General features: G+C 40.1%; 1 protein-coding gene across 1 annotated transcript in view; it reads right to left on the bottom strand.

Annotated features, from left to right (window-relative positions):
• LOC126260636 (uncharacterized) overlaps nucleotides 1-17,315 on the bottom strand; it is a 206,337-nt gene that overhangs the window by 119,833 nt on the left and 69,189 nt on the right. Inside the window, exons 11-12 of the mRNA XM_049957973.1 lie at nucleotides 10,072-16,717; nucleotides 2,627-2,890 (exon numbers count right to left, since the gene is read on the bottom strand). Of these exons, the coding sequence (XP_049813930.1) occupies nucleotides 2,627-2,890; nucleotides 10,072-16,717 (6,910 nt within the window). The remainder of the gene's footprint in view (nucleotides 1-2,626; nucleotides 2,891-10,071; nucleotides 16,718-17,315) is intronic.

Below are 17,315 nucleotides of genomic sequence, written 5' to 3'. Positions count from 1 at the left end.
CTGTAAGTTATTTTTATAATTGGTTTTTAAGTCAAAGAACATTATTAACCTCCTACTTTGTCCACATTAAATAGCAGTATGTAGGGGGGATATGATTGAAAATTCAAGAGTGTCAGCATTTCTACTCACTTGTTTGGAATGTTTAGAGCAATATTTTGAAAATGTCGTGATCTTACTTAAAAATAATGTTCGAATACTACAAATGATGTCAAATTTGGCAAAGTATTGTCTTCAATCTACATAACACAATTTACGATTCTTAGTAATTCACAAGACAAGTGAAAAACACATAATGACAATTTTATAAAACAGAAACAAACTAATTCATCCTCAACAAAATGGCTCCTACCAGTCAATTCATACCATGATACACAGAACTCAGAAATGGGGCCACCAGATGTAAAATAGTCGAAATTCTCTTACAGATTGAAACTGCCTCATTAAATAGAAGCTCTAGCTGCTTAAAAATTTATTTTAATAATTTTTGATGTAAGTGAAAATCACTCCTTGATCAGCATTTTTTGCTAAGTATGTGCCTGATTACATAATTCTTTGAATCTGCTGAGTTTGTAAACAACAAATCATGATTCTGTTGGAAACACCAGATGGATTTGAATCTAGTGCACTTGCATGAACTGACCTTGAACCTTTGTGTGCATGTGTGAAATTTTCCCCACCTGTCGACAGCATCAGTTGCTAGTTAGCAGCAGATGCATGAGGTAGTGTGTAGTGGCAATGTCGGTTTTTCATTGCAAGGGAAATGATTGGAATGACTGGAGCAGTGCTACTGCATCAAATACTGCCAGAGACTGGGCGACAGCCAGGTGGAAACTATTTGGATGGCTTTCGGTGACTATTCTCTGAGCATCACACAGATTAAGGAGTGGTACAACTGGTTTAAAGATGGCTGCACATTGGTGGATGGCGAGACATGTTCCGGTCAGCCATCAACATGCCCATATGATCACGCCACTGCCAAAGTGAATGCTGTGATGATTCGGGACCGTCGTGTGACTATCAGAGAAACTGGGCAAGAGGGGACACCAACTTTTCCAGCACATTCCATTGTGACCAAAGATTTGGCCACAAAGAGAGTGTCGGCAAAATTCGTGTCCAAGCTGCTGACGGTAGAGCAAACGCAAGTTCATGTTGAAGTCTCACAGGACACGCTGAGCTCCACAGCGAACCCCAACTTCACTAGTGAGTCCTGAGTGTATGAGTACGTCCCTGAAACCAAATACCAGTCATCACAGTGGAAGCACTGTTCGTCAGCAAGACCAAAGAATGCCCATCGACTGCACAGCAACATCAAAGTGATGCTGACTATTTTCTTTTGACTCCCAAGGCGTGTACACCAAGAGTACATACCACAGGGTCAAACAATCACCAAAGAGTACAACAGGGATGGCCTCCATTGCCTATGTGATGCTATGTGGCACAGGAGAACAGACTTGCAGTCAATAGGAAATTGGCGCCTCCATCACAACAATGTTCCAACACTTCCTCGCACTTGATTCAGAGCGTTTTGGCAAAAAAAAACTATATTCCTGTGCTTCAACAGGCTCCTTACTCTCCCGATTTAGCCCTTTCTGACTTCTGGCTGTCCCCAAACTTGAGGCCATTGAAAGGAATGTGATTTCAGACAAGAGAGGACATTATGGAGTGCTTTTTCTCCTTCACTGATCTGCAACGAGCAATGGCTACTGGACACTATATTTATGGGCCATATGCTACCTTACATGCATTATTTTTTTGCCAATGTCAATAGCTGTTAAGTATGTCTTCCCTGACATCTTCTGGCAACTTCTTTTACTCCCCCTCCCCCTTGTACCTGCTCCATCAGTGTGCCCCAAGCACTCCTTGACATACAACACTACTTCTACTGTGTAAATTATGTACATCTGTTAAGTATAAAAATTTTACTTAAATTAAGCAGAGCTGTAATGCAAAATTATTCATAGCTGTACTTAGTGTAGCTGCTTCTACCACTTTTAAGACACATCTTATTCGTGATTTTATATTTAGGTTTATTGATGTTCACCTGAGAAGGCCTGGGAGGCAAAATCAGTTGTGACAATAAAGAAATTTTATGAAACTGAGGCTACTAATTAATCAGACTCATATAAACAGTTGTTGAAAATGCTTTATGTCCAAAATAAGGAGTGTGCTAGACAAAATAATAAAACACTGCGTTGAACTGGAACGTAAACCGATATAATTACCTTTTATACTAACATACTGACTTTGTGAGACAGATCATGGGGCATGTCTGGACAGCTCAGCTGGTAAAAGCACTACCCACAAAATTTGAAGGTCAGATTTTGAGTTTCCATCTGTCGCACAGTTTTAACCTGTCAAGAATTCTAACAACAACGCACAGTTTTAACCTATCAAGAATTCTAACAACAACAAACATTTTGCTGCAGATTGAACCATTTAGTATCTGCCAAGAAAAACAAGAATGTAGCTTCATCATATTAAATATTATTGTGAAAAATCACACAGCTTAACAAATAATCCTGCTACACACACACAAATTATGCCTGCTACACACACAAATTATGCTACAAACAATCCTAATACATAAGCAAATGTATATCACTGAGAATGAGCTATGCAAACGTACCGCTTACTTGAAACCAATACTGATTTAGATGACGTGCCTGCAGCACTCTGATCAGCAGACCCTCTGCGTTCCTTTGGCAGGGACTGTACCGACACAGGCTGTTTCACGACTGGTGCTGGTGAACGTGGAGTAACCTCATGTTCGACAGTTGTCGTTGTTGCATCGGTGCTGATAGGTCTTCCACGAGCTGTAGGCTGCACAGTACCCACGGGTGTAGATCGTGACTGCGTGATAGATCGTTGACTAGGTGCACCGAGGACAGACCTTAAAAACAGTGTTTCACCTTTCACTTTACAAAATATGGCTTAACACAAATAAATATTTGCATGAATCTTGGATTTTACAAAACCATACGAACAAATATGGAGGCTCGAAACTATCTGAAAGTCGAGCTGGTCGGCTCATTGTGGCTAATTCTGGATCCACACATATCGTTTTTATATCAGGAGCAAAACTTGTGTTTCATGATCGTAAGAGTTCTGTTGTGTCTGATTAGCACTTGGAAATGAATGGTGTTGTTTTCAAGAATTGATTCATTAATTTGTTACACTCTTTGTAAGTAGTATGCATTATTGTACTGGATAATTCCAGCTATCATTCTATCAACATTGACAGAATACCAGCTTCGAATTGGTTTACAGCAGACATCATGGATTGGCTTCAGATGCTGGCCGGAGTGGCCAAGCGGTTCTAAGCGCTACAGTCTGGAACCGCACGGCCGCTACGGTCGCAGGTTCGAATCCTGCCACGGGCATGGATGTGTGTGATGTCCTTACGTTAGTCAGGTTTAAGTAGTTCTAAGTTCTAGGGGGCTGATGACCTCAGAAGTTAAGTCCCATAGTGCTCAGAGCCATTTGAACATTTTGGCTTCAAATAAGGTTGTTCAGTTTTCTCCTGCTGAAACGAGGGATGAACTTTTCTCCAAGCACGAGATAATAATTGTGAAGAAGGTAGGTGAATCCATCTACACTGCAAAGGAAATGGGACATGAAGTTGGGTGACTACTACCTTACCATTACCAGTATAATCTCATTGAGTTGATATGAGCTCAATCCCTTTTTATATAAATTATAGGCTACCAGTTTTTAAACAGAAATTATCAATGGTATATATGGAGTTATTCAGGAGAAATGATTTTGTTAGATCTAAAACTTGCTTTGCTACATGTCAGACTTTTTATGTTATTGAGCAGATGATCAAAAATTTCTTCTGTTGCTGCATATCAAATTCCTTTCTCAGCCACTGACAGCTTGAACAACTGGTATTGTAGCTGTGGATTTCACAATTCTTCTCAAACTGCGATGGATTATTTATGACAAATTTCATTAGTGAATATACACTGAGGTGATAAAAGTAATGGGACAGCTTTACACACTTATACAGATGGCAGCAGTATCGTGTACACAAACTATAAAAGGGCACTGCAATGGGTGAAGCTGTTATTTGCACTCAGGTGAAAAGGTTTCTGACATGTGATTATGGCCACACGAGGGGAATTAACAGACTTTGAACACAGAATGGTAATTGAAGCTAGCTGCATGGGACTTTACATTTTGGAAATCGTTAGGGAATTTAATATCCCGTGAGCCACAGTGTCCAGAGAGTGCCGAGAATATTAAATTTCAGGCATCACTTCTCACCATGGACAGCTTTCACTTAATGACCAATAGCAGCAGCATTAGCAGAGTTGTCGGTGCTAACAGACAAGCAACACTGCGTGGTTTTTTTTAAAAAAAAAAAAAAAAAATGTGGCATCTATGACAAACTTATCCATTAGGACAGTACAGTGAAATCTGGCAGCACGATTGACATTAGTACCCTTGTTAACAGCATGACATTGCCAGCAGTGCCTCTCCTGGGTTTGTGACCACATCCGTTGGGCCCCAGATGCTCGAAAACTGTGGCCTGGTCAGATGAATCCCGATTTCAATTGGTAAGAGCTGATGGCAGGATTCGAGTGTGGTGCAGACCACATGAAGCCATGGACACAAGTTGACAATAAGGCACTGTGCAAGCTGTTGGTGGCTCCGTAATGGTGTGAAATGTGTTTACACTGAATGTACTAGGTCCTTTGGTCTAACTGAATTGACTATTGACTAGAAATGTTTGGCTTCCTGGAGACAATTTGTAGCCATTCATGGACTTCATCTTCCCAAACAATGATGTCATGTCACTGGGTCACAATTGTTTGTGACTGGTTTGAAGAACATTCTGGACAATTCAATTGAATGATTTGGCCTCACAGTTTGCCCATCAAGCATTTATGGGACATATGCTGAGTTGATGCCACATCAAGTTGTTGCATTACACTGGACAAAAGGAGGTCCGACATGATATTAGGAGGTATCCCATGACTTTTGTCACCTCAGTGAACGTACTATGATCGTGCAGCTATAATGTTAATTCTACCTTACTTACTGACTCCTGTTTATGTGTTACATCAATTATTGGAATGACTCCATCCGTTGTACGGAACTAAATGTAGTGTGTTTTCTCTAAATTCAAGGAGAGTCCATTTTCACAGAACCACTTAATAATTCTTTGAAAAATTTCATTAATAATCTCTTGTGTTGCTTTCTCTCTTGGGAGTCATTCTAACACTAGTATCATCTGCAAAAAGTACCAATTCTGCTTATTGAATATTAAGTGGAAGGTAAATCACATATGTAAGGAATAGGAATGGACTCAAAATTGAAACCTGTGAGATTCAATCTTTGATGTCTCTCCAGTTGCTAAAATTTTTTACCTTTTCAATGTTGTCTGAATTACTGATCATAACGTTTTGAATTCTGTTTGATTCAAACCACTTGTGGGTAAAGCCATCAATTCCGTAAAACGCATGTGTTGCTAAGAGTGTAACATGATATACACAACCAAATGCCTTGGAAAGATCACAAAAAATGCCAAATGGTGATATTTTATTATTTACAGATTGTAATATTTGGTGGGTAAATGTATAAATAGCAATCTCAATCAAGCAACCCTGCTGCAATCCAAACTATGATAAGCTAAATAAACTGATTCTACTTAAATGTGAGACCAATGACACCCATACAATTGTTTGTAGAGGGAAGACCAAGACCTAGGGGTATGGAGTATCTTTAATATTTTGGAAGATGAGTGGCAACTTTTAAGTAACCATTGAAAAGTTCCAGTTCCAACCCTGTTAAAAACTTACATAATACCAATTTCTAAATCATTTCTTCAAAGAGAAACACTTGATTACATCATATTTTTTCCTTTCCCTCCAGGCATGGGCACCCTTGTGTGAGACTACTCTCAGGTACACTACTTTCTCAAATATATTGGAAAAAGATATCAGTACAGAAACTGGATGATGATTATTTGTATCTTTCTTGCACCTTTCTTATACAAAGGTTAAACAATTACATATTCTAATCTGCCTGGAAAAATTCCCTTTGCCAGTGATGCATAACATACAAGATGTCCCTCCTAACTCTGTCACTCATATATTTCCAAAATGAAGCAAAATGTGAAAAATGCAATTGGTCAGGAATGCACCTGTCAGGGGCTCACACAATGGGCAGCAGGAATGCATAATCCATAAGGTCAATGAACATCACTTCCTACAAAAAGTTAGATTTTTTGGCACATATATGTTTTTTTCCACAGAATTGAAAACTTGAGGGACAATTACTGACAGCAGACTTGGTTTCACTGTTCTAACGTCAAACATTCTGAAATATTAGACTTAAAGGATGACAACAGCACCATGGTTTTTTTGCAGGACTAGGGTTGCCTGCACTGTCCTCCAGCCTCCTGTCAGGGACTCACACAATGGGCAGGTATGCAGCACAATCCATAAAAGTAAACAAACATCACTTTCAACATATATTTATTTAAATGGCACATGTTTTTGACAGAAATGAAAATTAGAGGTACAATTTCCTGACAAGACATGTTTCTACTGTCTTAAACACAATTATTAGTGGCATATACCCACAGAAATTTCACATGTGTGCATGACATCCAGCAAGGAAAACACACTCACAAATAATCGGTAACATCATATCCAATGAACCTCCATCACCTCAACAGATGTTTGAAGTGTCCACTGTTTGCATCAGTACACTTGTGGAGACAGTGAACAAGTGAGAAGTGCACAGATTGTAGTATTTTCACAGGTATCGCTGTACGTGCAGCAGTAATATGTTGTTCCACACCCTTTGGTCTTGTTGGGGATTTGTAGTACACACATTCTTTCACTGCACCCCACAGAATGAAGTCTAGCGGCATCACATCAGGCAGCTGGGCTGGTGAGCTCACAGGACCTCCCCATCCTATCCATTTATTTGGAAACACTGCAGCTACAACTTCCCTGGAAACACATGCATAGTGTGCAGGGCACCCATCATGCTGGAACCACATTGATAGACATGTTTCCAATACCATGTCCTCCACGAGAAGAGGGAGTGTGTCTTCCAGAAATGATGCATATTGCCATTCAGTTAATGTTCCCTGATAAAAATAGGGACCATAACATGCATTCCAATGAAGACCAGACCAAACACTGAAACCCCACAATCACTGATGAGCAACTGAGCAAAACCAGGGGGGATTTTGTTATTTTGTACTGGCCAGTAGTGTATGTTCCACAAACTCATGCTACCATTCTTTGTCAACAAAGCTTCATCTGTAAACAACGTATCATGTAGGTAGAATGACCTCACGACACTGATGTGCAAAAGTCTTCCTGTACATTTCTTGGTATAGTGAGATGCGATACGGATGAAATGTATGCCTAAGCAAAATTCTCCGAACACTACTACAGCTTATTCCAGAACTGTGTGCAATCTGTTGTACAAATTGTTAGTTGCTGTGTTTGTACACAACACTTTCCAGGCACCCAGCTGAGTGTTTCCATGAGATACGATCTGGGTACTGTTCAGCCGATCTGGGTAGCATTCAGTGCACAATGCTACAGCTGTTACTGCATTTCTGTGACATCTGCCATAAATTAACATCATATCTAGTTTCTCTTCACTACTGAAGACCGGCATATTGACGAGATGACTGCAAACGTCACAAGCCACACCAATGCAGGGAAAGCACTGTCTGAAACACCTATGAAATTTGTCACAGTGTATTTTCCTGTTTGACACTGACAGCAGTTCTGCCAGTAGTAACAGCACCTCTAGTTTTCATTTCTGTGGAAAAAAACGTACATGTACATTAAAAAAATGACTGTGTTGAAAGTAGTGTTCTTTGACCTTCATAGATTATGCACTCCTGTCCATTGTATGAGCCCCCACACAGGTGCAACCCTAGCCAATTCCATTTCCCACATTTTGTTTCTTTTTGGAAATATATAAGGTGACAGGTTTGGGGTAGGGGGGCACCTTATATCATTATGGAAATTTCTTATTAAGTTAGAGAAATTTTTCAGTATTCTGTTTAAAATGCCATCAACACCAGCTGAGCTTTTGTTTTTTAGGCTTTTTATAATGTTGTTAATTTCAGTGACGGACGTTGTTGCTACTTGAAGTTTTATGGAATGATATTTTTAACATACTTTCTTGCTTTTTCAACTACACCATCATGGTAAGTTGATGATTCATGTGGTGGCTGTTGGAAACGGCAGGAGGTGTGAATTACCCCTGTATTAGGACTTCCAAGGGAAGAGGAGTGTTGAAGGGAGGTAACATCAGCTGCTTGCCACAGTGTTGGCACCATTACCCTTAACAATGTGTAACATAACAATTCGCATCTAGGGGCAGCTCAACTCTGGCAGCACTCAGAAATAAATGAATATATCCCAATTAGTGCCAGTTTTCTTGGCTTCTTGTAGCACCAATAAAATCCACGTTATCGTAGACAAGCAGCACGTGAGCTCTTACTTCCCTTAGTTATCCACGGCTTACATGGTTTTTAACCATGTTTTCTGCATAAGTTTTTAGGGTAGCTATTTTCAAATACTGATACAAATTCACAATGGAATAAAGTGAATTTGACATTAGTGTTCTTTCCATATATATGCCTCACCCCATATCATGTCTTTTTAACTTACTCTTAAAACACTGTATCCTGTTCTCATTAATAAGCCTCACTGCTTAGTAGGAACCTGTCTCAGGGCTGTAAGGTGCTATATTGCTAATTTCCATTAACTGTACATCAAGGTTGGATGGTCCATTAAAAACTGGGTACAGATTAATTGGTTCAGCCTGAACACTGTCTATTAATATATTGTTAACCAGGGTCCTGCTATCTTGCTGCACCCAAGTTGGAAAATTAACTACTGAAATTAGACTGAAAAACCCAAATACTGATTATGGTTCATTTTTCCTGCTTGTATCTTTTAGGAAAGATACTTTGAAATATTGGCATATTACTGTTTCTTCTTGTCTGACAGGCTGTCCAATAATGTACCTAGATTTCTCATAAATAGCTGAAAGTTTCCTAGTGGGGCTCTGTAGACTGTTGCAATTACCAGAGAAGTATCCTGCAGTAACAACTCATAAGCATATGGTTTTAGGTTTTGACTACACAAAAACGGTTTGTTTCAATATTTCTGACTCTGTGTCCAACAACTAACTAACTATACTTCCTGTAATCTCCATTTTGTTAGTCTTATAATTTCTGTACAAGATGTACTGTAATGACAGATGAACTGTCATACAATCTCCATGAAATACTAGTTCTTCATGCAACACGGTTTTGAGAGAACAACCTTGCCTTTCTTCAAAGATTTGCATTTACGTTCCTCAAGAATCTCTGTTACACTTTCATATGGGCTCTACTGCCCTGTTACAATCCTAGCATTAAATCAGATCAAATGAAACTATATGATTCCAGAGATCTTCTCAAGTCTCAAACATCTATGATGTATATATGCAGACTGATGTAACAAATGAAAATTTGTACCACATAGTTTCATTTGGTTACAGCACCTATGCCTGGGTTTCAGGAAGGATCCCAAATTTCATTTGATGCTGATGTGCTGTTCCTATACAGTTGGAGAGTCTCTGCAATGCTGTTTGAGTTTAGTGGGAATACCAAGTGGACTGCGGTGTGAATGGGAATTTGGACTGAGGAGGGAGGTGTGAGAGGGTAGTCAGTGAAGTTGTGCAAAGCTACTGTGCCAGGGTGGCACAATGTTCACTGCATCTGTTTATTGAGTAGGAGACCTGGGTTCGAATTGCGGCCTTAGCACAAATTTTCATTCGTCGCTTCGATCAGCATTTATACATCGAAAATATGTAACACTATTTCTTAATGTTTTACATTTTATGTAATTAATACTGATAATATTTCATATCTTTAATCCTTTCACTGTAGTAAAAAAAATTGAAATGTGTGTCATTGACTTCCTTCCACGACCCAGAGACTCCTCTCTGCGGTATGTGACAAATGTAATCTTATTCCTAACTAGTGACTGCTCTTTGGAGATGTGCTTCAAATGCCAGTAGCAAGAAAAATCAACTTACCTCCTAGCAAGAGCAGAATCTTGTGCAGAAGCAGATGAGCGGCTGAAGTTTGGTGGTTTCGTCACAAGCTTGGCTCGCATGATGACACGCTGGTTTGGCCCTGTGGGACCTTCAGTCCCCAATTTCACTGCTACACCCTGTATCATCTGTGAGGAGGAACCATGGCATGAACCAGGTGACGACTGTAAGGGAATGTAAAAGAGATGGCCTTCTTCATCATCTTCGTCATCGTCGCCTCCCTCTGTCTGAGTGGAAATCTCCATGCTGCGCTGAGGTGGTTCTGGTTCGGGAGGCCCAGTATCTGGATCAGAGTCTAGATTCACCTGTACGGCTATCGATGTACTGGTCTTCTGACCAGGGACAAAGCTTTCATTTAATATGTCTACCTGGACACATGCTGACTTTTCAAGTTGCTGCTGAGATTTGTCTGGCAGGGCAAGTGAAATAGTCCGCTCATCAGTCACAGACAATTGGCTAGAAGCATGAACATAAAGTTTTTCGGGATGAGGGTCTCTCACAAGTTGCCCTGTAGTGTTCCCTTCAAACACATTCGGTAAAGACTGGCATTCTTTGCTTGTTTCGTCCATTCCCGAGGCAGCGTCAGTCTTACAAGGAGCCAAGAAATCTCTCTGGCAGCTTGATTCCAAAACTGATTTGGACACTGACCTATCTAAAATTTCTGTGTTATTCGGTTTGGGCGAATATGGTGCACAGATTTCTTCCAATGGGAAATTTCTCACTTTGGTAGGAACATTCTCCTTCTCTGTTACTGAGGACTTCTCTGATGCCCCAGTACAAACAGGAGCAACTGCAGGTGGAGATTCAGCAATAAGTGTGTTCTGGACCAGTGAATTAGTGTCTGCTCTCTCTTCAGTACTGTAGTGAGACGAATTATTTAAATTCTGTGGTTCAGCCTCAGGTTGTTGAACTGGCGTGTCGCAGTGTTCAAAGTTCTTCTCTGTTACTTGTGACATGGAGCAAGGCTCATTCTTATCACCGATGACACAATTCTCTACACTTCTCTGCATATCCTCTTTATCAGCAGATATGATATTTTCGCTTACAGAGCCTTCTAGGGATACATTTTGAATTTCAAAACCAGTTTCATTAGCATCAGGACTGGGACATACCTTTCCTAATGCACTTTTTAGTGCTTCTCTTGCGACACCTAACCCACCTCCATCCAGAGACAATTCTTTTTCAGTTGCCGACAATGGCAAATCTGTCCCGCTTAATTTTTCTGCAACAGATGGCATTATTGTAGTAATGTCAAATGCCTTGGTATTTATAGCTGGTGCTTCAGTGACATTTATATTTTCAACAATTAGCACTGGTTTCTCTGGAATATTTCTTGTTTGTGGAAGTACTTTAGGCATTTCAGGGACATTAGGATTATTGACAGATATATTTGGAACATCTGAAACATTTTTATGTAACTCTCTTGAGCAGTCTGTTGGTGCAATACAGTCTGAAACAACACGACTGGAAACACTGTTTTCAGTTTTCTGTTCAGATACCACAGTTTTCAGCTTTTCAACTTCAGACATATCGACCAGAGGTGCGCTCTGCTCACCAATCACATTCTGAGCCCCTGCATCTTTTGTTAACAGGAGGAGAGGGACATGAGTTGGGCTGAGAAGTATTTTGCTGGGGTGTTTGATAGGCGGCACACTGGTACTGGTGGCAGGAAAGCTGTTGTCCCTCACTGTGTTTACATTGCTCGCTTGCACAGTACCGTGTTCTTCACTGTAGACTGGACATGCAAGGACTGGTGTCTTATCGGAGGGTGCCAAGTACAAACATGTTGTGTGTGGATCTTTCTGAGTGGCCGTTCTTGCTGGGCTTAGTAATATCTTCGTAGGTGCCCTCACCGGTGCTGTGCTGAATTGTCCACCAGCCAAACTGCTAGAAACATTGACAACAGAAACATTGTTACCTTGCAATGCAGACACATGGCACTCTGAGGGATTCGCAACACTTGGGATCAGTGCAACATATTCAGTAGGCTTTTGTGCTGGGAGAACCAACAATGTTACAGGTGAGTTGGGATCTGTGCCAGATCGTAACAATATGCCACTGACCTCTTTATTCAGATGAGGTGTATGTTCCTTGGTAGCCGGTACTGGCTGATTAGATTCTTCAACTGTACGAGAGACTGTAGAACTGACCGTACCGCTTACAGTTTTTGCACACCCGATCCCCGCTGCTTTATCCTGAGGTACCTCCGTGTTCTCTGGAGATTTTCCAGGATCGGCTTGTGGTACTGATTTGACAGGGGGCGGCATAGACAGTGGTTGTACTGTGGCTGTAGGAGGTGACGGTATATCAGTTTCTCCCAGTTTTGTTAAATCCTCCTCAGATTTTGATGTAGTAGTGCTCGACGTTCTACTGTCACGAGTGTTTCTTCTGAAAGGTGTGCTAAGAGGAGGGAGCTCAGAATCTGATTCAAATGCGTACACACTACTTTCATTTTCGGGTGAAAAGGCATTTGCACTCGGTACAAGCTCTTTCCTCGCTTTAACTTTATGTGAGAAGGACCTTCGCTGCTGGAATATGGACTTTTTTTCTGGAGATGGCTGGATTTTGTGTCCTGGACTCTTCATTGGGGTAGACACTTTACCTGCAATTTTGACTTTTTTGGTTTTGGCAAAGCTGGAGGGTTTTTCTGCCCTGTTTGCATTAGATGAATAAGTACCCACATTTTTTGACTGGTTCAATATATTGTGATTGGCAGCAGAACCACTAGCAGTGACTGGTGTCACTTTCTCTTGCATTATGGGCTTACTTTTGTGGGTTTCGTATTCTTTTCTTGTTTCAGTGCTGCCTTTTTTTGAGACAGGGTCTTCTGCTGGCACTTTCTTTGTTGGAGGAGATTCAACCACTTCAACATTAATTATTTGTGATGCTGATGTGTTGAAAACAAAATTCAAGTTTGAAGGTGTCCTCTCACCAGGTGGTTCAACAGCTACTTTCTCACGAAGAGGTGAAACTTTGTTCTGCACATTTAATTTATAGCCACCCTTTCCCGATGAAGTAGCTCGAACAGTTCCAGCAGTACTCCTATTGCCAACTTCCGTCTTGTATGAGTCCTGTTCCACTTTTGAGAATACTGAATCACACATTTTTGGTGTGTTATCTTCAACTTCACTACAAGAATATTCACTGTCTATCACAAGTTTGTCATTGAAATAATCATCTTCATCAGCTGAAGAGGAGCACTTGCACACATTTGTTGTAAACACTGAACAATCTCTTTTGTGTTCAATGTTATCACTATAACTTTCATTGAGCCACTTCTCAATTCTCTCCGTTGACATGTTAACTTTGGTTTTACTCTTAGTATTCCTCATATCGTGAGGGATATCAAAATCTGGTAGTTCTGCTGGAGGTGTTGCCACCGGATGCTCTTCATTGAGCCTTATTTCCATTTCTTTTCCAGTTACGACATCTTTATTGATAACAGCATTACCATCAACAGATCTCTCAGCACAATTACCTTTTGCAATATCTTCAAAAGTTTTAAACTGAGGTTTCAGTTTCCTGGAATCCATTTCACTTCCTTTTGGAGAAACCATTTTACTTTTTTCTTTTCTTTGACTCTCCTGCATTTCTGTGACCTGAAGCAAACTTTTATTCACACGATTGGGTACGTCCAGCTCACTCAGTCCCTGACAGCTGTATGGCACAGTAGGATAGCGTTGCTGAGGTGGTATCTCTGATTCTGGAGATGATAAAAAGCCTAACAGTTTCTGAATGTCTTTTACTGACTCCCTACTGGATGAAATGCTTAACATGCTCTGAGTTTCTGCGAGATTTTCTACACTTTTTGACAATACAGCATTCTTCTTATCAGCACTGCTCTCATTTTGAAACAATAAGCTCTCTCTCCCTTCACCATCTTTCTCTATCGTAAATGCTGCGGATACATCCTTTTCGCTAGCACCGTTACTGTGGTGTCCAGTTGGTATGCTGCAATTTCTATCAAGTACTGCAGAAGCCCCCACGAACAAGTCTCCATGGGCTTTCTCTTGGATTTCAGGCACTGTTTTATGGGCAGCAGTGTCCTCATCGTTCTGAAATGACGAATCACTTGAAACAGACAACTTCCTTTCAAATGGTCTCTCCATGTTCAACATTCTCTCTGCAGCAGCTTTCTTACTGTTCACAGAAGTTGGTATAGCTGACATCATAATACCAGGTACACATTTCCTCTCCATTTCGTAGTCATCTGTCGATGAACTCGATAACATTTTAAATTGGATGTCATTTTGAGGATTACGTTTTGAGAAAAGGCCTGCCTCAGTTCCATTTGTGGCTGTCTTTAGGTATGGCACCTCCACTTGTGTGTTGACTGGAATACTAAAACCAAAAGATTTTGAAAGAATTGGAATGGGTTTTGGCACTCTTAAGTGTGGTCCAAAGACACTACTCGTAATACTACTGTCAGGATGACGCAGAGAAGAAAATGTGCCTTGGGTCAGAATGTGCTTCCTTCCAAAAGCTGCACTTCCTGAGCTAAAGGAACTAAATTTATTTTCAGTGTGAAAAGAGGCAGCTTTCCTTGAAGAAAACACCTCCTCCTTCGTATTTTGTTTTTCTTCCAACATTCCTCTCCTGAGTCTGTCCCCATCACTACGAACTGATTCAATCCGCTTTTCAGAAAACAACCATGAATTTGTTCTGATACTAGAATGTCTCTTTTCCACAATAGCAAAACTATTAACAAACTTTTGAGTATCTTTTTGTGATCCGGAAGATCTTCGTCTCTTGCCTGACACCCCCTCCTGTTTTGGGCTGTCTGCATCCTCGGACTCTGTGTCTGATTCTTTGAGTGAGACCAGACTCAACCTTCTTTGAATTTCCATTTCAGATTCAGTCCATGAGGAACTGGACCTCCGGCTCAACTCTATCTTTGACATTTTTTTCTGTGACTCTGTTTCTGGAGTAGGGGAGCAAGGTAATTCACTTGTGTTGTGAGTTTTATCAATATTACACACCTTTTTCTTGGGTGATGCCTTTAAAACATCTTTCGACCTGCTATGTTTCTTCACTATTTCTTTATCAAGAGCTGTTTTTTTTTGAAAGATTTTTTTGCTAGTGTCCTTGAGATCATTTGAACATTTCTTTTCATTCCCTTCTAGAACACATTTACTCTCTTCCTTGTCTAAATTATCTTTTTCTTTAGTCTTTTGTTCACTAGATAACACAACTGGACTGGCAGTATCACATTTCGCATCATTCACTTCTTTATTTTTTGAAAAAACTGTCTCACTATCAACAGAATTTCTGCTGTTCTTCTCAGTTGTATTTTCTTTTGTTTCATTAGAAACTGTGTTAGCACACACTTCCTCAATTAGAAGTTTTTTTTTATTGCCTCCAGAGTCGTCGTCCGCTTCAGAGGCCTCAGCACACTGTTCACTACTCTGACCTTTCTTATTTGACTTCAACTGACCACTTGTAACTGGCGTGCCTGTACTCCCAGATAACACAGGTTTCTTCCTAGTGTTTTCTTTAGCAACAGTGGGCTGAGGCTTGCCTTCCTCATTTTTTGTATTCTCTTCGTTTTTTGGTCTTCTTGCATCTTTTGTCACCTGTTTCATATCATTGCTCTTCTTTACCTTTTTAGATAAATCCACTACATTCCTTGCGCGAGTTTCCTGCACTTTATCCAACTTTAATTTTGAAGACTTTTGAGCAGAATCAAATGTTTTCCTCGGTTCTCGTGAATTGGAAGATGTGATTTTCGAATTATGTTCTTTGCTTTTCTTAGGTACATTTTTATCCTTTTCTGTTACAACAGCTTCTATTTTACTTTTTACATCCACTTTGTTTGCCTTCCCTGTAGAAGAATTTTGGGTATCTTTATTTGAAATATTTAGTGCCTTAACTGCAGCATTTTTTAAAGCTATTTTACCCAATGGTTCTTCATCAGAGTCACTAAATTTATCATCCAGAGCACTTTCGAGAGCTCTAGGCTTACGTAGTGCTCTACTGGGTGAGGAAGGAGATGAATCCTTATTTCTAAGATTTTTAGAAGCAGCTGACTCACAGGTAGTACTCTCGGATGATTCAGAAATGGTAGATACAGGATCTTTCATGGGTGCTCGTAGGCTTCGACGAGGAACTTGAGGTTGTTTCATGCCACCATCATCACCTTCCTGTTCTTTAGGTGTACGCTTTTCTTTAGTTGTGATCTGTGTTTTGGTACTCGATGAAGTCTCACATTTCTTTTTTTCCTGAGTTGCTTGTAACTTCACCTTTGCCTTCAATCCAGGTGAATGAACCACTTCCTTTGATTCTTTTGAAGAATCTGTGGGAACTTTGGCATCAGTTTTATTTTTTACACTACACTTACTTCCTTGCTTCTCATTTTCAACTTTCCGCCTCGCTAGAAGCTTTCGTCTTTCTTCTGGAACTTTTTCCTTTCCCAGCGTTTCCTCTTTCTTCACGGCCAACTTTGGTTTTGCACTAGGAGTTTTTACCTTCTTTGTATCCTTTCCCTTGAGATTCTCGTCATCTGCACCTTTCTTTTCTGTCTTGTTGGGAGCCTCCACTTTCGTTTGTCTAGAACGTAAAGGTGAACTGCTCTTACTGATAGTCTTTAGGGTCTTCACAGCTTTTGCCTTTATTTCATTTTCTTGTTGCTCTGGGAAAAAAAGAAAAAAATATATTTACAGTAGTAAAGTTATTGTGACTATTGCAGAATAGTAAAGTCATTGTGCTTTATCTTCAAAACAAATATTTCTGCATCACATTCATTTTAAAATGATAAGGAACAATCCTTCTGCTAATAAATTGTGGATTCAATGGAAGAAAACTGAATAGTATTATGTGAAACTGCAATCAGAAAGAGGGTAAGGAAGATCAGAGTTTAATATCTCGTCAATGGTGAGGTAATTAGTGACAGAGCTCGAGCTGGGACAGAAAAAGGATGATAAATGACACTGGCTGTGACAAGGCACCATTTCTAAATTCAAGTATTGCATCTGGTTGTACTGATGATGTGAAAGACAGCAGGAGTTTTGATACTGAAAATCCTAGAGTGCTTTCCACTATTCCGAAACTGACTGAAGGAAATATTAATCTGATGATCCTTTCACCTCGAGGAAGTATAATGTCATCAGTGATAACCATTTCAATTTATCCTGATGCACACATTAAGTAATAGTTGTGAACAGTATTCTCCAACTTGCAATACAGGGTTTGATTTATTTATGATAATTTCTTTTTCGTTTCTCTCTGTA

The sequence above is a fragment of the Schistocerca nitens genome, chromosome 5 (assembly GCF_023898315.1).
Source record: "Schistocerca nitens isolate TAMUIC-IGC-003100 chromosome 5, iqSchNite1.1, whole genome shotgun sequence".
NCBI classification, from domain to species: Eukaryota; Metazoa; Arthropoda; class Insecta; order Orthoptera; family Acrididae; genus Schistocerca; species Schistocerca nitens.
The sequence above is the reverse complement of the archived record's forward strand: the minus strand, read 5'-3'. Positions and strand labels throughout refer to the sequence as shown.